The 25,329-nt window shown below is 48.8% G+C and overlaps 2 protein-coding genes across 5 annotated transcripts in view; one reads left to right on the top strand and one right to left on the bottom strand.

Moving 5' to 3' along the window:
* The window catches only part of GPBP1L1 (GC-rich promoter binding protein 1 like 1), a 34,376-nt gene extending 28,795 nt beyond the window's left edge, over positions 1 to 5,581 (top strand). For all 3 annotated transcript variants that reach the window (XM_068952994.1, XM_068952995.1, XM_068952996.1), the window contains 4 exons: positions 2,070 to 2,228; positions 3,285 to 3,409; positions 4,306 to 4,408; positions 4,660 to 5,581. In XM_068952994.1, coding sequence (XP_068809095.1) covers positions 2,070 to 2,228; positions 3,285 to 3,409; positions 4,306 to 4,408; positions 4,660 to 4,806 — 534 coding nt within the window. In that variant the 3' untranslated portion in view covers positions 4,807 to 5,581. The remainder of the gene's footprint in view (positions 1 to 2,069; positions 2,229 to 3,284; positions 3,410 to 4,305; positions 4,409 to 4,659) is intronic.
* A 6,919-nt stretch (positions 5,582 to 12,500) lies between these two features.
* NASP (nuclear autoantigenic sperm protein) lies at positions 12,501 to 24,922 on the bottom strand. 2 transcript variants are annotated; one of them, XM_068952992.1, is made up of 15 exons: positions 24,739 to 24,922; positions 23,876 to 23,926; positions 23,022 to 23,132; positions 22,367 to 22,447; positions 21,696 to 21,793; positions 20,030 to 20,941; positions 18,061 to 18,143; positions 17,001 to 17,086; positions 16,793 to 16,866; positions 15,433 to 15,621; positions 14,973 to 15,139; positions 14,453 to 14,506; positions 14,287 to 14,358; positions 13,152 to 13,283; positions 12,501 to 12,667 (listed from the first exon to the last, which is right to left on the bottom strand). In XM_068952992.1, the coding sequence occupies exons 1-15, from the start codon at positions 24,801 to 24,803 to the stop codon at positions 12,614 to 12,616; spliced, it is 2,229 nt and encodes a 742-aa protein (XP_068809093.1). In that variant the 5' UTR covers positions 24,804 to 24,922; the 3' UTR covers positions 12,501 to 12,613. The 2 variants fall into 2 exon arrangements, with proteins under 2 accessions (XP_068809093.1, XP_068809094.1); XM_068952993.1 differs by lacking the exon at positions 13,152 to 13,283.
* Between the last annotated feature and the right edge of the window lie 407 nt (positions 24,923 to 25,329).

The following is a 25,329-nucleotide window of genomic DNA, read 5'->3' as shown; positions in this document are numbered from 1 at the left end:
GCGTGAGTAGCTGGACACGCTTAGAATCAGTGTCCAGTCTGCTGTGTTATCAGAGTGCAGATACCAAGAACAGGCATGAACTGAAAGGTAAACTGATTGCCTGAAGTATGGACGGAACTTTGGAATTTATATAAATCTCTAGCATTTCAGCAGTGCCTCTGATGGCTTACTACACATGATCTCTGCCTTTTCATTTCTGAAATGAGGTAATGCCTCTCCTGCAGAAGTGTTGACAAGAACACCGTTACTCATAAGGGACGAGTGTCTTGAGAACTAGGAGGATAACTAGCACTGTCACTGGGTGCCCACAAGCCAATCTAAGATAATCATTAGCTCTGTAGCCTGAATTCTTAAAATCAGACAGGATGGCATTTCTGTAGGAGTAGCCACCCCTTTTATAGACTGAGATCTGAGCAAATCTGAGATTATACACAGCTTTCTTGTAAGAAATCTGGTAAATGCTTTGTTTCAGTCAAAGGGCTAAACCTCCCTTTAGACGAGATGCCAAAAAAAATGACTTTTTGTACCTATTTACCTTCCAAACTACCGGAAGACTTAATTTTCAGTCTCTGTTCATTGTTAACTTCTGCCTCTTGCAGTCAAACTAATTACCGTGTTGAGTGCTCTAATTAAAATACTATGCCAGCTTTATATCCTAATGTTCACAGCCGTTTGTTACATCTCCTGAATTGCCCAGTTTGTCTCTTTATGTTGAATTGGGCAAAATCTGAAAAGGCTACCTGACAAATGTTGCCATAGGCATTACTTACACAATTCTCCAGCAGAGACCTGTTACACACCAGTGTCTCATGTTCAGTGGGCATTGGAAGTATAAGCAGCAGTTGCTACCTTGTTCTTGTTTTGCTAAATTTTTTAGTTCCCTTGATCTTTGCACAGAGCGCTGTGTAAAGTAGATTAATTTAGACGAGAGGGAGTTTGCAAGCTTCTCAGTCTAGTTGAAGACAGGAAAAACGCTACAGGCTTCAGGAAACTTTTAGACTGTTTTTATATTGAGGAAAATAGAAAAATCAAAGCGCTTGAGGAAAAGTGCTTTGCATATGAGCTTCTAGTTTTATTATTTCAAACTGTGAGTCAGTTGTCCATATTAATGAGTAAATTCCTCATCTTCTCAGAGTAGCCAGACATGAAGCTCCGTACACGAGCAGGAGGTTAAGAGCCTGGGAACTTTCACACAACACATCCTTAGTTTTCTCTCTTGTGTGTCCAGTCAAAGTGATGAAACGGATTAAACTGAAAGCTCATCTTGGTTAGCAGTGTTTTACTAGTACTATTGTGGCTGTGGCACTATTACTGTGTAAACTGCTGTGCCCTATGCCTGGTTTACAGATAATTAAGAAAGTTAAACACTGCGAGAAACACTGCTGAAGACCATGGGAGGTTACTTTGGGTTCATAAATTGAACTTCCCACGGAGTCCGGGGTTGTCTGTGTCAGTTCTCTGCAGAGAACCCTCTGGGCTTTGAGTATATGTGGGCAGGAATCAGCAGCACGCTCTCCAGGGGAGCGTACTAGCACTGAGGCCGCTTGTTTCACATGCAGTTGTGGTTAGGGATGTGACCACTCCCTGGAAGGAGATTACCACTCCATAGCTTAGTTTCAAAGCAGAGTTGGCCAGGATGGCTTAAGCTACAAATTTAAACTAAGCCTGGTCTCCTTGTGTTTTTTTGTTTGTTTGTTTGTTTCTTAAACTGCAGCAGGCTGTGTGCAGCATGAATTTCTTTGCACCCATGTTCTGTTGCAGTCTCTGGCATTACCTGAGAGACAGTTGCATTGCCAAGGAACAAAATACATTTATTCACAGCTGCATGAACAAACACCTAGAGGAAGAATAAGTTAGTTGATAGCGATAGGTGGGAGAATAACCTGCTGGTAAGAGAAGTAGTGGGTTTGTAACACTAGTCAGTATTTGGATGGAGTTTCTTGAAGGGTTGAGAGCCAGCCAGGGAACTCGGGTAGGTGTTTAAAAGGTATAAGTATGGACACTGATGACAGGCCTGTCTTAGCAGCAATACAGTTCAAAAGTCTCTATATTCTACCTTCCTTGTCCAGAGTCCTTCCAGCACCACCCCTCCCATCGAGATCTGCTCTTCACGCTTGACAAAGCTGATGCGCCGCACCACCGATAAAAAGAGCGAGTTCCTGAAGGCACTGAAAGATGATAGGAACGGGGAGATCACGGAGAACAGAGAATGTGACAAGCTGGATGACGTAAGATCACTGTTCTCACTGTATATCTGGGCATTGTGCATTTAAGGAATTGGGTACTGAAAAAAGAGCACTCTATGTAATTCAGACTTTGGAGGAGGAAGGGACTGACTTCCGTTGGTCTGACACACATGTGCCTGCACTGATAGTGAGCTGCTTACTGAAATCCTGCCAGTAGTAGCTTTCTGCCGTGGTGCCGCTGAGATAAAGAGCAGCAAATGGGATGACTTGGAAACTCAGCACTTCATGCGTGCTGATGTGTGTGTGTAAAAATACTAGGTCCAAACAACAATTCACAATGTTGTTTCAATGCTCTTCGGTATGAAAGCTGTTTGTTTTCATGCAAGTGAGATCAAGGACAGTAGTTTTTGGTGGGACCTAGTTGAAAACAGAACTTGTGTTACACACGGTAGGTCTGTAGTTGCTAATGGGCACTGTGTCCAGAGCACACCAGCAGAGGGGTGCTCTGTGTCCAAAGCACGCAGCAGTGCAATTAAGAGATCCGCAACCTAACGAGATGGAAAGGAAAGTGAGGAGATGGTGAAAGTCATCTAGAATATTTTGCAAGCCTTTTCTAAGGAGTGAAACGCTATATATTTTAAGATCCTAATTTCCATTCAAACCTCCTTGTCAAACTGCGTCCACAAGAAAGTTGAATTCAGTGCTTGTGCAAGGTGCAGATAGTGGCTCACATCTCAGACCCTTAAACGCATGTGTGTTTGATTTAATGTTTATGTAATGGGTGTCCTTAAGCGTATTTAACTCTCATGACTTTCTTGTTCTGGCTCAGAAACCACTAATGATGACTCTAATGCTAGCACTTATTCCCTTGACGTCAAACTGCAGCCTGCCAAATGGCATTCATGTCTTGTCATTCATGTCTTGTCCTCCCGTCATGGCCAGGTAGAGGTTGCTTTCAACTATTGTCAGTCCAGACTGTTAAAGGCACTAACTCAAGGTGAAAGGTTTTGCTTTACTTCAAGAGCAGAAGCTTGAACTTGGAACTGTTCTTCAGCACTGTCTGTGCAAGCACCCCGTGACACTTTAATTTTTCTTTAGATGGAGAGCAACAGCACACCAGAACCAAAGGAAAACTGGGAAGAGAGTTGCCATCAGAATGGCCTTTCTCTCCCTTTGCCAGAGGAGGGAGAAAACCTCTCTCATTCATTGGAAGCAGAACACAGGTGAGGAAATGGCAAAATAGGGGTATCTGGAATAAAGGAGGGTGACTTGTTGGCACTGTGCAAGGCGAAGACGGCTATTTCAAAGAAAACTCTCTGCCTGGGAAGCAGCAGTAGCTTTGTGTGTACTGAGCTAGAGATGCGTGGGCTTCATCACTAGTACTGATTTGGGTGGAGGCTTGCTAAAAGTCAAACAAGGCACTGACAGCTGATTTACCAAGGTCTGTAATTAAATTCCTTTACTTCTCTAATGCTGCATCGCTGTGTGGTAACGCTGCCTTGATTTTTTACCTGCCCACACTGGGAGGCAGCCGGAGTCTAGTGCCACTCTGGTTAATTTACAAGAGGTTGCCCTACATGTGGGGGTCTGGAGATGGAAGATACACCCCCCCCCCCCCCATATGCGCTTCCTTTCTATGTGGGCTTACGTTACTCCTGTGCTGCTTTAAATGCTGCAAAGTTGGGGAGGGGGTAGGAAAATGTTTACCTAGTATCTCGACTTATAGCTTGCTTGAGTAAGCAGCATATGAGCATCTGATGTAAGTGGATAGTAAATTTTAAAAGATCCTGAGCTGAGATACTGGTTTGATTGCTTATGTCCTCCTTCAGTGTCACTGTAGGATTTCAAATTTCTGCCTTACTTTCCTCCTTCCTGCCAGAGTAGTTATGTACAGGGCTCTGAGGATTAAATATTTGTAAATCATGCCGAGTATGAAAAATGTTGGATAAGCACCAGGCATTGTTAAGGAAAATGTTATGGTGATCTCTAACAGAGAAGAAGATTCCCTGATGAATTGGGAGTAGTTAATACAAAAATCTCATGCTTTATGGGTAGACTGTTTTCTCCTTTGCCTCTGTTCTCTTGCTTTAATTCCTGTGCCATTTTTTCCACAAATCAGGTTACTGAAAGAAATGGGATGGCAGGAATATCCTGAAAATGATGAGAACTACCTTCCCCTCACGGAGGATGAGCTCAAAGAGTTCCAAATTAAATCAGAGCAGGTACGTTTACAGTTCTTGCCACGGTGACTGCTCTTTTCCCTCTCCCTTCTCATGCATCAATCTTCTGCAGGGTAATTTTTAGGATGTTCAGAGGACAAGGTGTTGACCTGAAACTGTAGCGCAATAGATGACTGCATTATCCATACTGAGAGGGTATATACGATCAAAAACGTGATGGGTGTCCACAGATGGTCAGTGACAATTATTCTCTGCGCTTTTGCCAGTTTTAAAACTCACTTTCATTCTTACAGCGAAGAAGAAACGGATTTGGGAAGAACGGATTTCTTCAGGGCCGCAGCTCCAGCCTGTTGTTCCACTGGAGAAGCACTTTTAAGACAAAGATTGAGGACTCAGACACAGAAACTAGTAGCAGTGAAACTTCAGATGACGATGCCTGACAGTGGGCACAAGCAAATTAAAATAAATAAAAATCAACCCAATAAACTCAGTTCATAGTTCAACATGTGTTTGGGGTTGTATAAACTAAACAGAGTTTATTCTGTCTCCAGTCTGTTCAGTTTTTTTCTTTTGTTGTTGATACTTCATGCACAAGGGAAATAATTGTATCCCAAAGAAGAGAGAAATTGGCTTCTTTAGCTTTTTCTTTTGGTTTTGCCCTAATGCTTAATAGAAGTTTGTGCAGCTAGCAAATTTTGAGAAAAATCCCTTGTGGGGCAGTGCACAAGTTCAGTCTTGTAAGCAGGATACGAGTGACTGACTGATCTTTGCAACAACAAGCTTCTAACAGTGCCGCCTGCATTACATAATGTTGTGCGGTAACAATATGCTAAAACAATCATTGTCAATGACAAAATGGCTATTGAAGTTCTAATTGTGTTAAATTAATGCTAATAACATGAACTTTTTATTTTATTTTTTTTGGCGGCTCGGGGAGCTTCATCACTTAACCAGGCGTTTGTGGTTTTCTTTTTTTGGGTACAGCTGTAAAATATTTGGATATAGGAATTGTTTGTGTTCTTCTTCTTGCAGCCTTGATATTCAGGGTGGATTGTAAAATATAAATTTTTGTGAGATTTCAAAGATTAAGATTATTTTGATAACATTATTTACAGATTTAAAAAAGTGACTATCACATTGAGTCTGTATGAGGGGGAAAAACTACTGCATCAAAAATAACTAACTTGGAATAAATATTTTGCATCAGTTTGCCAATTCTAATTGTCTTTCTTATGTAAGAAAAGCTTTCCTTTAAAGGGACTTGAACTTTGGGGTTTTAATAGCACTGAGGATAAATACGTTCTTCTCCCACTGTATTTTTCCACTTGGCAAACATTGCTGTAGTGCTCAGACTGCAGAAGCTAAACTCTCCCTTTAAAAAGGGAGAGCAATGGTGAGATGATAGCCCGTATTTGTTTGAAAAAAAAAAAAAAATCAAATAATTCAAATTATCTTCTACTAAAGCAGTTCACTCCTTTTTTTCCGCTTCATACAAAATAAGACAGTGAAGCTCGACGGGTCGGTGTCACTTCCTGTTCCTGGTGCAATGCTGCTGTTTATGTTCACAACGTGGCAAGGGAATGTCTGAATCCAAAGCTGTTTTCATTGAAATCTTTTTTAAAATTCATGAAAACATTTCTATTAGATTAAAAAGGATTTTACAAACAACTCGTTTGTGGCCTAAGCTATTTCAGTGTCTGTTTAAGCTCAGCTTGTATACAAACATTTTTGATTGGGAAGTATTGGCATGGTTGTGCAAGTCAGTGGGTGGAATTGCACATTGAGCATGAAACTCAAGTCTCATTGAAATGAGAGACACCACCTGACCGTAGTGGGGGTAGGATTTCACACTAGGTTTTGCTTGTTTTTAATCTCCTCCTGATCAGGCAAAAAATTGATAGATGTGTAATAAAATTCACAGTGCTTTGCCATGGATCTTTGCATTTGGACTCAAGGGAATGCTTTCAGCTGTGCCGGGTGTTCCTGTTAAATTGTGCTTTTAGTTTTACGCTGTCACTTGGACACTGACACAAAATTAATCTACTAAGAGGGCTAACAGGTGTTTCTTTATCACTACTAACATGAAACTAGCTCCCACCTGGCAGCCCTACCTGGGCATGTTCTGTGAAACGCTTGGAGTTCCTAAGATGTTCCTCTGATCTCCTTTTGAAGGCTGTACATCTCATTCCTATTAAATTTGCCTTTTGTCTGCAAGAGCTGCATAAGTTTAAACAGGGAAGAAACTGTAATGAGTTAGACTGCCTCTGGAGAGGACCTAATTGAGAACATTAGCTTAGTTCAAACAGTAAGCTCTTCCTAAGCTACTGGCTGTAACAATCAGCAACATGAGAGGGAGAGCTCCAGCCTGAGAAGAAACTGCGGGTACCCTTTCGCCATTCATAAAACAAAGCGACCTGAGAAAATAGTGGGGTAAGAGATGAAATAATTTTAGGGAACAGCAGTAGCAGCCCTGTTGCAACAGAAAGCAAGCTGATGGAGGATGGAAGGAGCTGTTCTGTGTCAGGGCTGAGGTTACTTTCTTGTTTAAAGATTGCACCTTGTAATCAGTGAGGGGGAAAATGGGCATTGGAGAGCAGGAGCCAGCGTTACCCTTTAGGGCTTAATAAATTGTAGAGGTAGAGGCTGAATACCTCCCCAGCTTGGACTAACTGCGGTGTGAAGTAGTGGAAAAGCTGTTCCTCTGTACCACATGTCACATCATACCCAGACAGTCCTGTTGCGCAGCGTGAGGTGATGTGGAAGGTGGAAACTGCACTGGGCCCTGGCCAGAGGAGCTGCAGAGTGGAGGTGAATTCAAAATGCTGTCTGGCCTGTGACAGATCTGAAGGCCAAGCAGTCCCTTGGGTCGGTTGTTGCATGGTTTTGGTGCTGTGCAGGGATGAGGTGGTGTGGAAAGACAAAGGCCCTGAATAGCTGTGATAAGTCAGGTGTCTAGCAGGGCTGCAAGCGATGTATTCGTCCCCAGGTGGAAGGTATTTGTCTTTGGGCCGTCAGGCTTTCTGCTCAGCCTTCTAGGCAGAAGAGACTAGACGTCTGTTTTCTGTGTAGGAGCCCAGCGTTTTCTCCTTATGCGTGCACCGTAGCATAGAAGCGCTGCCACTTTCAATTCTTCGTTCTGCTTACCGGTGTATAAGATGTGGAAGTATCAGGCATCATATAAAAAAGAGTTTTATCTCCATATATCACTGTTGCCAGCATTTGAACATGCATGGTCCTGAAAATCCTCCTGACAATCATTTGGGGTGGTTTTGCTCTCCATGCGCTGTTCCCCCCTCAGATCAGCTGTGGCAAGCTGATCCGGTAACTCGGAGGTTAAACGGGCAAGTTGCTCTAACCATGTTCAGGCCGAGTACCAGCAGGACAGAGCACGTCTGCCCTGGCCACCAGGAGAGCGATCAGTGCTTTTGAACCGTTGCACGCAGCAATTCAGTTGTCAAACGAATAGCAAGAGCCGGCAGCCTTGCCCGTGGCTCCGGGGGGCGGGTTACCGCCTGCAGCCGAGCAGCTTGGCCGGAGAAGCGGGAGGCTGAGCCTCGGTGAGGCCTCGCTGCACCCACCTCTGGAAGGACACGCAGCCCTGCCGTTGCAGACTGACAGTGAGCGGAGACCTGGGAAAGGACACCGAAAAAGCCTTAGTGTAAATGTTGGGGGAATTCAAATCTTGCAGTATGTAGAAGGCTGCTGCACAGAAGGAAAGCCCCAATCCCTCGGCAGCCAGCGGCTGGACGAGGCTGACGGCGAGCGCTTTGTAAGAGCGAAAGGCGGGGGGGGAGCGCTGCTTGGGAAGGGGCAGCCTCTGGCACCGAGCGACAGCCAACGCACCGGCTGGGCCGCTTGGATAGCCAAATGGCTTTTTTTCCCCCCTTTTCGTTGCCAGTGGTAAATAGTGGACAGGAGCGGGGGGGGCGGTGAAGTCGAGGGCAGCTTTCCACGGCTGCGCCGGGGGAGCGGGTCAGCGCGGCCGGCATGGCAGCACCCTGCAGCGATGAGGGGGAGCCGGCAAGGGCGCTGCGGGGCCCCGCTCCTGGGCTGAGCCGGCACCAAAGGGTACCAAAACCCAGCAGGTTTGAGAGTCCAAACCGGAGCTTTTCAGCTGCGCTGGGCGGGCGCAGCGCTGGCTCCCGTCCCTGCCTTGGGCGCGCAGGGACCTGCCGCCCTCCCTGCCCGGCCCGCAAAGGCAAACAGGGCCGGGCGCCGCGCGGCGCCTCCCTCCCGCCCGGCCTAGCAACGGCGGTGCCAGCGCCGCGGCAGCCCCGGGCCGGCGGGCGCCTCGGCCGGGGCGTCGCGGGGCAGCTCGGCGCCGGGGGCCGGATGCCGGGCACGAGGGCGTTCGCCTGCCCCGGCTGCCGCATGCGCTTCGCCGCCCAGCCGCTGCTGCACAAGCACGTGGAGCAGCTCTGCGTGGGGACCCCGGCGGGCACCGGGGGGGCCCCGGGCCGGGCAGAGACGCCGGCCGCCTCGGTAGCGTGGAGCCAGGGCTGGCGGGAGCGGGGGGGGAAATGGGAGCGGGGCGGCCGGGATGCGCGGGGCCGAGGACGCGCTGCTGCAAACAAGAGGTTGCACCGATTTCAGCGGGGTCTGGCCCGCCCGCAGCCCTCGGTGCCCTGCTGCTTAATTTGCCCAAGCCAGAAAAATTTAGATTTTTTTTTTTTTTTTTAAAGCTCCCCCCCCTCCTTTCCCTGGGGAGGCCGGGGGGGGGGGGGGCGGAAATGGCGCTGAGCGCTGCCGTCTCCTTCGCGCAGGGCGAGCGGGAGCGGCGGCGGGGCGCGCAGGGGCCCCCGCTGGGCGAGGTGCTCACGGGGCGCGAGCGAGCCCTGCTGCGCGGCCCCCGGCCCGGCCCCGCGCGCCCCCAGGGGCCGGCGGCGAGGCGGCCGCCCCAGCAGGTAGGCCGAACCCCGCTCCCCTCCACGGCTCCCCTCCACGGGGCCGACCCTCCAGGTCGGCCTCCACCCTCCCGCCCTTGGCAGCCGCGGGAGCTGGCGGAGACCCACGAGCGCCGCATGGCCGAAATCCGGGCCAGGAGCCGGCAGCTGGAGCAGCAGCGCCAGGGTAGGTGCCGGCGAGGGCTTGGCCGGGGGACGGGGGGGCGCTCAGCCGCGGCGAGGAGGCCGCACTCAGCCCGGCGGCCTCTCGCCCCGTCCGTCCGCAGGGCTCTGCCGGCGCCTCGGGGAGCTGGCGGGCCGGGAGGGGCCGGCGCGGGAGCAGGCGGCGCGCGGCGGCGGGTGAGCCTCGGCACGCGGCCGGGCGGACGGCGGCGCCGGCGGGAGCGTCGCCCTGCCCTCACCGCTCGCCCCCGCAGGACGCCGGACGGACGCGGGACGCGGGGCGGCCGCCCTGCCCGGGCCGAGGCCGAGGGGCCGGCCGCCCTCTGCCTCGCCGCCCTCCCGCCGGCCGCCGGGCCGCTGGCCGCCGAGATCGGGTGAGCGGGGCGGCGGGCGGCGGCGGGGGAGGCCACGAAGCCCCGCTGACACCGGTGCCGTGGCAGGGCCCTGCGGCTGGCGTACGTGCGCGGCGGCGGCCACGACCCGGCCGTGCTGGCCCAGCTCCTCGACCTGCAGGTGGAGGCCACGGCGCTGGAGTGGGGGGAGGCCCGGCGGCACCGGGACAGGCGGGCTGGTAAGTCCCCCGCGGTCTGGGGCTCCCGGCCTGGCCTGGCCGCCGCGGCCGGCCCGGGGGCCCTCGGCGCGGAGCTGCTGGCCGTGGAGCTGGAGAACCGGCGGCTGGAGGACGAGCTGCTGCGGCTGACGGTGCGGAGGGAGAGGCGAGCGGCGGCCGGTAGGTGCCTGCTGCCCGGGGTGCTTGGCTGCGCACGGCCGTGGCGGGGCGGGGGGGGCCCTGCTGTCCCCGCGGGGCCCCGGTGAGGAGGTGGCCGTCCCCAGGCTCCCTGGCAGTTCGGCAGCAGGCGGAGGTGAGGACGCTGCGAGGCCAAGAGGAGCAGCTGGAGCCGCGACCGGGGCCCCCCCGGCTCCCGCCGCCCCTGCCGGCAGCGGCCACGGTAAGAGCTCTCGGGGTGCCCAGGTGAGCGGCACATCCCCGGGCAGGATGGTGCCGGCTCCCCCACTCCCCCTTCCGTTTAATCCTCCTTTTTCCCCCTCCCCAGGTGCCCCGTCGGCCAGCCCTGGGCGCAGGCAGCACCGCGGTCCCCGGCCGCCCACCGGCCCCCGTCGGCTTCCCCTTCGCCCCCTGCGCGGCCTTTGAGGATCCCCCTCCGGCTCGGGAGCTGCCGGACCAGCACGGACCTCCGCGGAGGTGAGCCGGGGCCGAGCCATGCCACCTCGCTGGCTCGGCAGGCCCTCTCCGAGCTGGAAAATGGGCTTTTTTAAACATACGCTGTATAAGGGGATGGAAGAATGAGCGCGTGAGAGCTGCAGGCTTGGGGCTGGCTGTAACACCGTGCATCAGCGGGCCCGCGGGACGGGGGCGCACACGGAGGCCGTCCTGCAGCCGGAGCAGCTCTGGGAATTTCGGCAGCCGAGCAGGGACGTGCTGGGTCGGGCAGAGCCCAAAGCCGACAGCCCCGAGCCCCCCGGCTCAGCCTTAGCCTGCTCCTCGCCCCGGCAAGGCCACCCCATGCCTTGGGCAGGGGAGCTACGTCATCCTATTCACCAGGCAGCTTGGGGAATGACAGAGGGCAAGGAGTGGGGCACAATCGCTTTTTTGTTTTTTCCTTTCTCTATTGCTTGCTCCATTGGACATGAACGCACCACAAGGTGAAGTTTAACATGGTGCACTCATGGCTCAACCCAGGGACCAGCAGAAAGCAGGGCAAGATTTCCTCTACTGCTTTGGATGCTGTATGCTGGGTGTTTAATAAATGGTTGCGGTCTGTTGCTGTTCACTTCTCAGTCTCTGTTATTTTTATGTATATTTTCCCAGCCTGGGGAGACAGGCACCCTGCCTGCTTGTGGGCAGCGCTCCAGTTAAATCCCCAGAAACGTGGGCTCAGGGGCTCAGGCTGGCTTGAGGGATTTAGCAGCAGCCTGTCCACAGCCACATCCCCTGCTCCCCACCACTGCCATGGCCCCTCCGTCCCCTCTGGCTCCCTGTGCACAAGCGCAGGGATGGTTCAGGTTCAGGGAAGGGCAGGAAGAGGAAAAGGGGACACCTGAGCTGAGCAGAAGGCCCAGCTGGCCTCTCCTGGGGACCAGGTGCCCCGGCCCCACTCTCCTTGTTCCAAACAAGGCAGAGGCCACACGAGCTCTTTCCAGCCCCAGCCCTCCTTCCCTGCCCCAGTGGTGGGGCTGCGGCAAGTTGTGACACTGCTCAATCAGCAGGAAGGAGCAAGCAATGAGTAAATGCACAGTGCCCTCTGATTGCAGAGCACAGCTGAACCCACACCCCCTTCAAGGCCCAGCACTAGCCGTTAGGTGACAGCTGCAGCACAAACCCCAGCCCAGAGCAATAGAGGAAGAGTTCGCAACGTCAGCCACACCAAGGGAGCTTTGCAATCCTGCACAAGATCAACTCTGCCACAATGCTAGCACCAGGAACAAGCTCACAGGAAGCTTTTATCTGCCCCCAGCACCAATGGTGTAGAAGGCTAAGGGATTTCCAAGATGAACAATTCAGTTATCTCTGAATTTAGTTATGTCATGGTGATGGTTGCATTCAATTAGCAACCAGTCAAGTCTACTTTGCATGTAACCTTATTGCTATAGTTCTTCTGTACTAGGAAGCTGACAGTCAAGGGTAGCAGCTACTTCAGCCTTAGGCTTCAGAGTGCTGAAAGCCATTTCCTTTCCAAGGTATTTGCTCGCTTTCACTTCACCCTCTTTCAGCAGATGCTCAGATTTTAAGCATGACTGAATTAAGAATGCATCTACTGATCTATAGAGCACATACTGTGCAGCTTTCCCCTGCCTATGTTTCAGGCCCAGCACCTCATCTCAGATTGCATATGCTCCAGATCTTCCTAGCCAGGACCCACTGGTGCAAGTACTACTAACCAAGGAAAGAGCATCCCCTTTACCTTGAAGGCAGGAGGAAAGGGACTGGATTTGAGAATTTGTCATGATTAGTGCCATGCACCCTTGGAACATTTCTAGGTCTAGCCATGTAGCTTCTACAAACACACAACTGCAGCTTGCACCAGAAAGAAGATCAAGACAAGCAATATTTGCTTACAATCTTTATTGAAGTCATACAAAAGTTGCCAAAAAGTGAAAAAATACACTATATACAAAACCATTTTCCTTGTAAGGAGGAGTGTCCCAGGTTAAAGAATTATCATACTGTGCTTTCAACTGTAGCCCCTGATTCCACCTGTTGCCTTTTCTCTGTCTAAAAAGGAAAAAAAAAAAAGGCATTTTTACAAACCAAACTCTATATATTCAGTGTCAACTCATGCACCAGTTCTAAGTTATTGTAATTTGAAGACTTAGCCAACTATGCATGCTTTGCTGGTCTCCAAAAGACCAAAAGTTATTCTCAAGTATCAACGTTAACAACTGCAGCCTCATTGGGAAGTATTAAAACCAGAGTATTCCTTTGTAAAAAGGCTTTGGCATCAACTCAGACACCCAGAACCCCAGTGCATATTTCTGTCCCACCCCACAAGTCTCCACAGCTAGTTTGCTTTCCAGTTCGCTAAGTGTCAGACACTTTGGTACAACATGCACCCTGCCAACTTGGGAACATTCCCCAGCTTTCAGGAAAGCCTTGTGAAGACCAGCAGGCAACACACCAATACATCCACCAGGCACAAAACCATGCCGGCACAGAGAAGCAAATATGCATGTCACAGACTCCTGACTCAACTGCCCACCTCCTCTTCCATTTTTTCTGCAACCTCATTTCCACTGGGGGCAGCATCACCACCACCACCATTGACAGCCGGTTCTGGTTTAGATTTCTTAGCTTCATTGTCTCCCTGTTGAGTCTCCTCCTCTGGTTTCCTCTGAGGACAAAATTGTTTAGTCTTCACTATGCACAAATTTAATATTTGTAGAAAGTTAGCATCTAGATGTCACTGTGCATTACCCACTCAACCTCTACTTGCCAAGTTCAAGATAGATATTTTCAGTGTTAGGATCCAACCAAAGCTCTGAGGCTTTGGTACCAAGGTCTCAATTATGAAAGATGTCCAGTAAGGTATTATTTAGATGCTAATATCTATAGTGCTGCATTATCCTTAGTTAGTTTGGCAAGGAAGCATCCTATTGCTGAGCTAGATAGCAGTTGAAGTGGATAGAGTTAGAGTATTTATGGCATCTACAATCACCTGTGTAAAGCAGATCAGGAGCTTCAAAGTGGCTCCAGGCAAACCTGAACTGAAAGAGGCTAGTATAACATAGGCAGGCAGCCATGCTGTGCCACAACAGCATACAAAACCAAACCAGAAAGATTCCATAATGGGTAGTTATACTGACAAACAGTTCTGAAAAAAAAAGCCTACACCTTTAAAGGAACCTTGTGTTCAGTATGTTTTGTTATCTCAGTAAGATATATTTAGCAATGCTACACATTAGACTGGCTTTACCACTTATAAAGTCCAATTCTCCATTTCCACTTGGAAATAAGGGAACCCAACTCAGCCTGGTTGCTTGTCCTTTTCTTAAGGTTTGTAGGATGCCCTGCTCTTCTTGCCAGTCCTCAGCAGAGCAGGGCACTTGTTCAGAGAACGCCTGCAGAAGCCACACAACTCAGCTCTGAAGTTAAACCAGTGTGGGTCAGGCGGGGTGCTGAACCATCAAGAACTAGTCTCCAGGAGGCTAGATGGTTCCCAGACTGATTGGCTCCCAGTGGAAAGGAGTTTCATGCACTATTTTCTATTTTTTTCTCCCAGCATTATAGAACTAGCTTAAGAAAAAGAGCTCTAAGCTGAGAAATCCAATTACACAAAGCAAGCCAGTAGTACTTCAAAATAAACTGTTTGACCAACTAGTCATTTCGGGACACACCTTTTTCCTGACTAGGTGAGAGATGTCTGTAACACACTGAGATGCTCCATCAGCTGGTTTTCTTACTGGAATCTATTACAAGGCAGAAGTTGCAACGTAAGTAACAGCAATCAGTAATCCTTAAAGGAGACAGGAATTCTTCGACATCTATCTTAATTTAACTTACTGTTGAAACAGAACCACTATCTTCTTTTTGTGCAAAGCCAGATGTAGTTCCAACCTTGAGAAAAAGAAAACAGTGAGCAAGTAACTACTGACCATTAATTCACACAAGACCACATATGTTAGTTTAGAAAAGGGGGGGGGGGGGGGGAATCAACTCCTTAGTGTTTAAACTCTGCATTCTGTTCCTATACTTATGAACTAGAGACATAGGTGGAAGTCTGATCTAGTTATGCAATGCTCAGTCCATTTTCATATTTGACTGAACTATCACATCTAGTATTGACAGATTCATTGCTACAGAAGCCTACCAAATTTTAGTTTAGTCTGGGACAATTCCAGTGTATTTACTATCTGTTAACTTTAGATGTGGGCTGTGACTGCGAGACAAAGAGACAGCTGGTATCACTTGTGAGCAACCACTAACTGCCTATCTCTGATCAAGTCTGATCCCCAGTTGCTGGTGTATTTCCAGTCTTACCAGAAGAATCTTTGGTTAACAAGAAACAGCTGGACATACTAACCAGGGTTGCTTTCAGTGCCAGCTCAGCTACTCTTGCACTCTTTTGAGACTCCTTTGAATCCTCTATCTTTTCTTTAATCTCAGGAAGCAGTCCTTTCAGTTCTTCAATCTCCTTCTCATCTTCAGGGGACCCACTTTCTGTCTTCTTTATTCGATCAGTAAGCATTGCTAGGATGACACAGTTATGGCAAAGAAACAAACAACAACAAAAAACCACCAAGTGGATGTCTAGTTATCAATATCCACAAAGGCAAGGGCCTACTAACAAAGGGCAGTCAGGCAACTGTGACTTCAGCATCATCTGTTATTAGTATAGCCTGTTATCAGCTGCAGATCAGCTAAGCATTATGAATATGTGCATGGCAAGGTAATAAGTATATGCCTTCAGGGCAATTTAACAAAGTTGACTTTCACTTATAACAGTTATCCCACTTACTAGACAGTTTTAGAAATCCACTTACCCATTCTCTTGTCAATGACTTCTATGGATTTACCAAACTGTAGAACCGCTTCATCAAACTGGCTGTTGTAGTGGTATGCCAATGCCAACTGGTAGTGACTTTCAGCTAGCAGGCGGTCATGAGCCTCCAGGTACTTCTGCTGTAGGGCCAGGCAGGCCTGAAACTCTTCTATAGCCTGTGTATAGTTTTCTATAGGAGACAGCCATAAAGTCTTGAGACACATGCATTTATCCAAGCAAGTAAGCTGAATAGGGAGGCAGATCTACTACATACATTATACTACATACATTACTGCAGTTTTTAAATACAGCCTGAGAACAAAACTACTACTGAAAGCAATCACCAAGTTCAATAACAGACTAGTTTCAGATTATCAAGCAACAACACTTGCAGTCCAACACTGCCTCCCACTCAAGGGGGGGAAAAAAGAATCAGTTCAGAATTCCTCTAGTTCTTCCAATAGAGCGCTTTGTTCATTTACTAACAACATAGTAAAGCAAGCAGCTAATAAGTCACAAGCAGCCTCATGATTTCTGCTGTTTTACCTGCTGCCATGAACTGCATTACTACTTGTCAAAACTGCAGCCTGAATCTAGAGCTAAGTATAGTCAGAGGCCACTTTCCAGCCAAGCTCTCATTGACAGTATTCTCGTGACACAAATCATAACCTTCATGTTGTAGCCCTAGACCAGAAGCCCATCAGATTATTTCAGTACTTGCCACAGAAGACGACATCCTCCCTGGATTTAACAAAATAGGAGGAGAAGCAGGGTGGGGAGAATCAAACTCACAGGTTTGTAAATGAAGAGCAGATAGACACATTACAAGGCACAAACCTGAGACCTCCTTCCCACTTCCTTTTTCTGATGCATAAAACATCAGGATCCTTCCTGCCCACACCTTAACACGTGGAAAAGTCTAGTAGAGCTAGTCATTTTTGATTTGCAGACTTTACATTCCACAAGTGTCTTGGTACCCGACACCTCCCAGCAAGCTCAGCAACTGAGCGCTTCAATAAAGAAAGGGTCTTTCCTAATTTCTGAAGCTAACCAGACCTTCCCTACAAAGCAGAGGACTAGGCTGTTTTCCGTCTGGTAACAACATGAGGTTTTAACTCAAAGCTTTCTGCTGCTGTTCTGGAATAGCATGTAATATCCAGTTTAAGGCACTGGTTTTGTTCATCTGTTTATTCCAAAGCTTCTCACATGGCTGCACTAGCATAATTAGATGAAAAAAATGTTGTATTTACCCCCCCCCCCCCAAATCTTAACCTTAATCACCTCTACTCATTTTAAAGGATGGTATCGTGGCAGAAAACTAAACCCAACACTCTGTACATGAGAATTAATATTGTTTTTACCAGATTCGATGCTAACTTCTCCTAGCTTTAGATGAGCCTGAGCTGCGTGGAGCTGAGCTTCTTTTGTTTCTTGTCTAAAAGAAGAAAGAATTGTTATGTCATTTTCAAATCCTAATCAGAATACACACAACATTTACTAGTTATGCCACCTCCCAAACAATTTCCTTTAAGTTTCTTAACAGATATACAGATTCAGACAAATTTTTACCTTTTGTAGATTACTTTTGCTAACTCCAGCATGTCCCAGGCTAGCTCAAGATTTCCAATTTCATCCTCTTCACTTTCCTGTAAAGACTAAAAGTGTATTGAAATTAAGTAGCTTGGTTACACATCACATCACTAAAATAACAGTACTAAGTTTCTAAGCAGTATCCTTGAGGAATAAGTTGCATCTAGACGTAAACAGTTTAACGCTAGAAGGAGGACAAAAAAAAAAAAAGACCACCACAAGAGGTTATTGCATCAACTGGAACTTTGCTTGCATTGAAGGTTAAGTTGAATATAAAAATATAGTCAGTTGAAATGCTCTTAATTCTTAGAAATAACAGGACTCCAAGGACCACCATTATCCTAGGAATAAGGCTGCATTTTAAGCTGTTACTAAGTTGAGTCAAAAACTCAATGAAGGAGTTGATGTTCCATGTTTTTAAATGAGCTGTTTGAAATCCATTAGAATATTCTGAGGCAGACACAGATAACTCCTCGGGTTTAAGCAGCACTACACTTTTCACTTAATTCTCATCCTAATCAAGGCTTATTGGACTGGGCGCATTCAAATACAGTCAAAGCAAAGCAAGTAGAGAAGGATCTGCTACAAACAAGCAACTTAGTGACAAGCCAAACCAGCCTTGCTTGCTGAAGACTGCCGGCCCTCTGCATTTGCCAAGCTGTATTACTGATCAATAGACTGCAAGCATTCATTTCAGGGTTGCTAGATAAGCCACAAGTTTGCAGACAAAGATGAGCAAGGTCCTATAAGGCAAACCGTGCATATTGTCCCTTCCTTTGGCAATACTAGCTTCCAAAGGAAAGTCACTTTTTAAAGAGGATTATAAAAATAATACAATCTCAGCGTTCTCAGGATGAGGCCTCCTGACTAGCGTAACAGATTTCTAGTCAGAAAAGCGTGATTTCTCCAATACCCCTACTTCCTTCTATCACAAACCACAAAACATGTTCACCTTTATTCTATCTGAACTTAAGGTCATTACCATGACTTTTAGACAGATACTTGCACTCTGCCAAGAGTGGTCAATCAGCAGTCTCACCTTGTCTTCTACTGTCAATTCATTCTCCTTATCATCTTCAGCTTTGTCATTTTCTTTATCTTCCTCTTCCGATTCTTCTGTTTCTACAAGGAAAGAAGACGAATGAGAATACTTGTTACTAATGTGCTTGCTTTACAGGGAGCCAGGCAGAACACACTGTGTCCAGCCCTTATCCTTCCAGTGAAAGGTTAGATGCGTGATGTAAGAGAGCACAGATAACTTCAAATCCTCTTATCAGTCAGCAGCAGCCATCTTGCTGAAAATGTTAGGTATTGCAGACTAAAACAGTTCCAGGGTGCCTTAGCAGTTCTTTAAACTTAACTTCATACTATCAAGAATGCTAACTTCCCCAGAATCAAGTTCTTGCAAATGCACTGTGCACTCCCACAAAAGCCACGGGGTCCTGAGCAGCCCTAGAGGTACCAGTCAGTTGCTGGACCTTCATGCTACAGATAACAAGCGTTTTCAGCAAGATAGCTGCCAAGCTGTGTACAAATAAAAACTGTTTCTGAACTCATTAGCGTTTCTTCTTTCAGACATTTAAGTTACAGTGTAATTAATGAACTTGCCACTGCGTAGAACTGATTTGACTTATGATACTGCGCATCTCAGCGTTGCATGAACTACTCTACCAGTAGAAAGTACTTTGGGAGAAGGGGTAGTGAAGGAATTTGACTAATTAAAGTACTCATTGACTTGTGTGCCAAAATGAACATACTCTGACAAAGAAACCCTGTATCATCATGACCATGGACTAACTCAAGTAAGAAGAATTTTATTCTTGAGAAGATCAGAGAACCTGTAAACTGGTTAGTCTGACTCCCAAAGAACGCACATCTACCACTGACAAGGCCAAACCTGTAACTACAAGGACAGCTTGACCAAAGGTAAAACAGAGGAGATGCTAGGAAGTTAAAGTCCGTTTTAACTACGATAAGAAGTTGGCACGACAAGGCGTCCGACCAAGATACTCAAAAGAGTGTCTGCACACTAGCAGAATTCAAATAAAAGGAAAGAGCATGCTTGCATAAGCAGCCTTTCACAGAACGGATAGTGGATAGCTATTCTTCTAGTTTATATTAGGAAGCTATTTCACCACCTGGAAGGGTTTTCTGTGTTCAGCAGTACAAATCCTTTTAATGTCCAGAACTATGAAGTCTACCACACCTAAGTAAGGCTTTTCCCATGCAGCCGAGCTACTGACAAGCTTGAAGCACCAATTATCAGCTTATCAAGTAACTTGTGCAAGAGGAAGCTATGGCCTCTTAGGACCATGCAACTTTAGAAAAGCGTACAAGTTTTGCTAGACTACTTTAACATAATCCTGTAAACAGCTTTAATGAAGCAGGGAAGCAAAATGGCAGAAAGAGCTAGATAGCAGTAGGATTGTACTAGATAGAAGCAATAAGCCTTCTGTATTTAATTTGCCAAATCTGATTTACCAACCGAATTCTAATTTTTAATTACCACCAGAAAGACTCATCCAGAGTCCCTTTGTTTTGTAAAAGCAAATTTACTATTTTATTATGTATTCAGCTGTTTTTGTTTTTCTGCTCCACTGTTTTAAATTAAATAAGGTTATAACCCGAGGCAACTTGTGCTTCGAGTTATTTGGAGGTTAGTGCAATAAACCCAGATGCATGCAAGTGAACATCCATTCAGTATTCTCCACCAGCCTAGCTGTTACTTACACATTTCACAATGCTGTAAGTTTGCTTTAAAAGTAAGATTTGCTTTGCAGTTAGTTAAGCATTAGTCTAGAGAAACTGAGACTATTCACTGTTCCTTGAAACTTCACTGAAACCAGTTACTTGGATGTAAAAATCCTTCAAGGGCCCCTTTACTGTGCCTTTTCCTTTTCTAAGTAAGGCAAACAGAAAATTCTGAATGGAACACTTTTTACCCATTGTTAGCCAGTCAAATCCACCAAGTCATCCACCCACAAGTACTTTTCTCCTCTCACTGTTACCTTCTCCCTCTTCCATCAGGTCACCTTTTTCTTCTTTTTCTACCTTAGCACCTTCACCCTCTTCTATCAGGTCCTCTTTCTTTTCCTCTTTTTCTACCTTAGCAGCTACTTCAGCCTTTTCTTGCATGTCATTAGATGGCTCTTTGCCCTCCATAGGCACTGGTTCCTTTGAGGACTCTGCCTCTTTAGGTTCATCTGGTTTCTCTTCTGTAGCTGTTTCTATCTGTTCTTCTTTCTCCTCCACCTTCTGGTCAACTGCCTCTGCCTGCCCTTCTGCAGCTTCTTTCCGTTCCACAGTGACTGCTGCCTGTGCCTCTGCTGTCACTTCTTGCACTATGGCCTCCTCTTCCACAGGTGCCTCCACCTGCCCTTCTACAGCCTCTCCCTTTTTCACAGCTGTCTCTGCCTCCTTTTCTGTTGCTTCTGCTGTCCGCTCTCCTGCTGTCCTGTTCTCCTCCACAGCCGTGTTTGCTTCTTCCGCAACTTCAGCCTCTTCCACAGCTGCCTTTGCCTCCTTGTCTGACACTTCCGTCATTCTTTCCTTCTCCTCAGCTGCTTCCTTTGCCACCTCTTCAGGTGCTGTTTTCTGCTCTTTCTCCACCGTTTTCTCTTCCACAGCTGCCTCCTCTTTTGCAGTCTCCTTTTCCACAGCTATCTGCTGCTCCCGTTCTTCTGAAATTGCTTCTTTTTCCACAGAAGTCTCTGTCTTCTCTGCAGCCTCTTCAACCTTTACTTCCATGTCAGCAGTTGCTGCTTCTCCCATTTTTTCTTCTATCATCTCTTCCATTTCAACATCTTCTCCTTTGTTTTCCTTCTCAGTTAGTACTGGAGACTCTCCTGTAGATTTTTTGGACTCTTCTTTTTCCCCCATGGCGTTATATACCTGCTCTCTCAACTCCTCCCTTGCTTCTTCTACATGATTGAGGAAGCATAAACATGTCTTCGAGTTTAGTGATAAAAGCATTAATGGGCACTGAAAACACCACCCTCAGACCCTCTAGTGCGTTGGTTTGTCAACAAATTAAATAACTTTCCTAAAGAACTCCACGTTTGAAATACAAAGTATTAGGACGCAACCAACAGCACAACTTCAACTAAGCAAGTCTCTTCCCCTCCCCAGACTGAATTATTGCAAGCGGCTGCTCAAGCAGTGTGCATTTTTGCGCGCTAGCATTTTTAGTCACAGCTAAGCAAGAGATGCCAAGTTTTTCTAACAGTCTGGACTGACAGGAGTTCCCGTATTACCTCCAGCTACGGGTAGTATAGAATAGTTATTGTTCTTGGACTTTTTTCCTCTAAAACAGAGGCTCTGACCTGTCCTACCACACACATTGTACTGCTTTGCACTGCACAGCACTGTACCGTACAGGTTTACAAAGCAGTCCAAGTCGAGAGTGAAACTTAAGAAAGCAAGCTTGAACGCAGCAGTTCAGGACACAGGCATCCGGTGACCGCCCACACATGCTTTAAACGATCAATTCCCAGCAAAATTTTGGAGGTTTTGTTCAATCTTTACAAAACTTTAGAGGAAAAAAAGTCCATTAAGGCTAAAAGTTTCAATACAATGACTCAAACTACCTAGAAAAGTGATGGAACTGGACTTGGATCATTTAGACAAGAAAATACAGCTTGGTATCTCCATGACACGGCAGACAGCTTTACATACCATCAACAGTTGGTAACACAGAGTCATCCTCAGCTTTTTCTCCTTCCTCTTCAACCTGCACCCCTTCCAAGGCATTTCCCAATACACCATTCTCCATTCTAAAGGGAACAGAAATTTGTTATCCCTTGGCTCTTATATCGATACCGTTCTAACTGTAGAAACGTGCAACTCATTGGCCCATCCAACCCATCGTTCTAGTATAACCCTTCCAGTACCAGCACAAAATCCTATTACCCCAGCCAGACTTTTCATCTCAAAGCATGACAATTACACTTTACCTGACAGTGCTCAGATGCCAGGATGGCTGTGCTCTGAAAATATTTGGGTATTCGTTAACCTTGTAGATATACTTCCCTCCAAAGAGGCATGGATATTCGCCATATGATCCCTTAAAAAGAGTACTTCTGCTACAAAGCTTGTGTTTAAATAACATCAAACAAGCCATTGTAGATTGCTCCTACTTTTGAGTTCTGGTTTTCTGCCAGAAACCATTCTATTGTTTCCAATATCACTTCTCACTCTCAGTAATTAATCTCAATCGCCTCTCAAACTAGCCATTCCTTTTCCCCCCAGAAAGCAGGTACGCCAGTCACTTTCAGCTATAAGTTACCCAAAGGAAGCATGTGACACATCCATGGATGGACACTATAAATGAGAAACTGTTAGCATACCTGGCCAACTCCAGAAGAGATTTTCCATAGTAAAAAAAAGCTTCTGCACACTCGTCCGCTGTCTCACCATATTTTTTACCCCTACAAAGGCAATGAAGCATTATTCTGGGTCTGTGTCTTTCTTAGATTTTGATGTTGAACTTGAAAGCTATTAAGAACACCTAGACAGGAAGAATCAGTTCCTTAGCCTATCTCCCACTTTCAAGCGAATAGTGAATGTCCTTCTCACTAATCTAGAACTGGTTCTCAAACATCCAACAAAATAAATTAATCTAGAAGCCTCAAAAAGCATTACCCTCAGAGACTGACCAATACTAGCAAAGAATGGGCTAGTAACATGACCCCGTTATTTTCAGATTAACGGACTACATCAGAACCATACACTGCAAAATAAAATACCAAATTCCTTTTTCTCCCAAGAACACTGACAATTATTACTAAGCTGCCTAAACTGCACACTAACTACGGTATTTTCAGATATCCGAGTTTCTTTATCCTACTTTTAAATAGCTTGTACCGTCCTCAGATGTACTATAAAAGCAGCAGCCTATCCAAGGTTTAAAAAACAAAAAACCCTACATCTTCCTTGTTTAACTGTATCGGTCAAGCTGAAATCCAAGTCCTATTAAGGCACACAAAGCATTTTATTACTTACAATAAACTAGCAGCTTCCTGGAATGCATTGACAGCAGCTGGAATATTTCCCATTACCAAGTGCTTCTGTCCTAAACCCAATAGTTTCTTGGATTCTCCATCCACATCCATACTGAAAAAACAGAATACAAGATTCCATTAGTTTCCACATAATCAGAAAATGAAATATCAGGGGAAGGAAAAAAAAAAATTGTACCCAGCCTCCAAAACCTAGTCAGCTTTACGTATGACAGCGAGTTGCGTGCATCCCGCTCACTGGCACTACCAGTAGTTTCACCAGGACCAACTTTCAGCTGTGATGTCCAAGCACAGGCAGGTTAACGCTAACCAACTGCTGCAAGAAGCAGATCACAGAACCAGGCACGACAAAGAACACTTCCTGGGACGTGCTTCAGGAGCCGCGCACCACTACAGCGCCCAGCACCGGCCAGCGCTTCTTCCCGTTCTGATACTCGCTAAACAAAGGGGAGCGACGCCAAGTTATGACTTCTCATAGCACAGCACGATACATCTGAGAAGAACAACAGGCTTAGTTAAGCCCTGGATGCAGTTCAGCGCATCTCGTGCGGCTCCTGGAGGGTCCGTCCCAGTCCTGTGTCCTGCCCGACACCGGACAGCCCCAGCCGCCCACGGAAGAGCATCCCTACGGGCTAGCCGCAGCATTCACTAACTCGTCTGTTCTACTCGTGCCTTCAATAACCCTTGAAAGGGTTCTGTCACCCGACGTTTGCAAGAGGCTACGGGAGAAGCCGGGTCCCCAGCGCCCGGAGGAGCCGGCGGCGAGGCCGCCGGCCTGGCCGCGGGCCGGAAGAAGGACCGCTTCTGGCGGCCCCTCAGCTCACCCTGCCGCCTCACCTGTCCGTTTTGTCTGCGGACGTGGAAGGAGCAGCCGATTCCGCTTCCATCCTGCAACGGAAAGGTTGGAGAGGCGTTCAGACCGGCCGCTCGCCCGGCCCCAGCCCCGGCCCGGCCCGCCGCGGGGCTCCCGGGTGCCGCGGTGAGCCGGCAACGGCAGGGCCCTCGCCGCCGGGAGCGGGGCCACCCGTCCGCCAGCGCCCGGGACCCGCAGGCGAGGGGCCCCTCGGCTCCTCCAGAGGCCCCGGACCCGCCGCGCTCGCCCCCTCCCCCCAGCCTGGGCCGGGACAAAGGCGGCGCGAGGCGGCCCCCGCCCCCCCCCCCGCCTTCGTGCAGACAATGGGCTCTTTCCCGCCTTTCCCCGTCGGCCCCGCCCCCCGCCTTTGGCGCCAAACACCGGCGGCGGCTCCTCACAGGCTGGCGGCCCGCCGTCACGTGACGCGGCGGGATTTCCTTCCCACCCACCCCCCTCCACCCCGCCCGCTCCCTCCCTCGCCTCTCCCGCCCCCCCCCTCCAACCCGCCGGCAGGTTCCGCGGCTTCGGCTGCCCCCAACAAAGATGGCAGCAGCCCCGCAGGGGTCACGTGGTGCTTCCGCGCGAGCCGAGCGGGCCCAGCTGGCGCTCGAGGAGCGGGGCGGCACGTACCACCGCGCGGGGGGGGGGGGGGGGGCAGGCGCGCGAGCCCAATCAGAGACCCCCGGCTGGCGCCCCCCCCTTAACGAAGCGAGGCCCACCCGCCGTCTCCTTCCCTTTCTCCCCACCCCCCACCCTCACCCGCGCAGCGCGAAAGCGGCCCTATCCCCCTCCTCCTCCTCTCCCGACACGCACACACCGTGACCGGACCCAGCCCGCCCGACCCTACCTAGTTCGAGAGGCCGGTGCGGGCTCAACGCAGGGGGGAGCGGCAGCGGCGGCCGGAGATTGCATAGAAGCTGCTGGAGACAGGGGCGGCGGCGGCAGAGTGCAGACCCCTACCCCTCCGGCTGCCTATATACCCCCGAGGACACGCCCCGACCCGCCTGGCGGCGCGCGCACGCCGCCAGGGGACTACAGCTCCCAGGATGCCTCGCGCCCGCCCACCGCCGGCCACCCCGGGCGCCGCTGCGCAGGGCACGGCGGGAAGCGTAGTCCCAGCAGGAAGTAGCCGCGGCGGGGCCGCGCGGCCAGGTGGGAAACGTAGTGCGAGATGCAGCGGAGGGGGCGCGTCCCGGAGCGGACGGGGAAGGGGGCGCGCGGGGCGCGCTGGGAGATGGAGTTCGGCTGGGAGGCCGCCGCGGCCGCGCGGCCCGCTGGGAAATGTAGTCGGTGCGGGGCCAAGAAGCGGGGCGGGGGGGGGGGGATTGCGCCGGGCCGCCGCTCCGTCCCCGCACACGCAGCGGCTCGAAGAGCATCTGGGCGGGCCCCGGGGCCGGCAGGACGGTGGCGGTGCGCCCCCTGCCCCCTCGGCAGGGTG

Source organism: Struthio camelus, chromosome 8 (genome assembly GCF_040807025.1).
Source record: "Struthio camelus isolate bStrCam1 chromosome 8, bStrCam1.hap1, whole genome shotgun sequence".
Taxonomy (NCBI): domain Eukaryota; kingdom Metazoa; phylum Chordata; class Aves; order Struthioniformes; family Struthionidae; genus Struthio; species Struthio camelus.
The sequence above is the reverse complement of the archived record's forward strand: the minus strand, read 5'-3'. Positions and strand labels throughout refer to the sequence as shown.

Coding starts and splice junctions, on each gene's coding strand:
- NASP (XM_068952992.1), bottom strand. CDS start 24,803: ATGCAATCTCCGGCCGCCGCTGCCGCTCCCCCCTGCGTTGAGCCCGCA. Junction 23,927..24,738: donor GCACCGGCCTCTCGAACTAG/GTAGGGTCGGGC, acceptor TTTCCGTTGCAG/GATGGAAGCGGAATCGGCTG. Junction 16,867..17,000: donor GCAAAAGTAATCTACAAAAG/GTAAAAATTTGT, acceptor TTCTTCTTTTAG/ACAAGAAACAAAAGAAGCTC.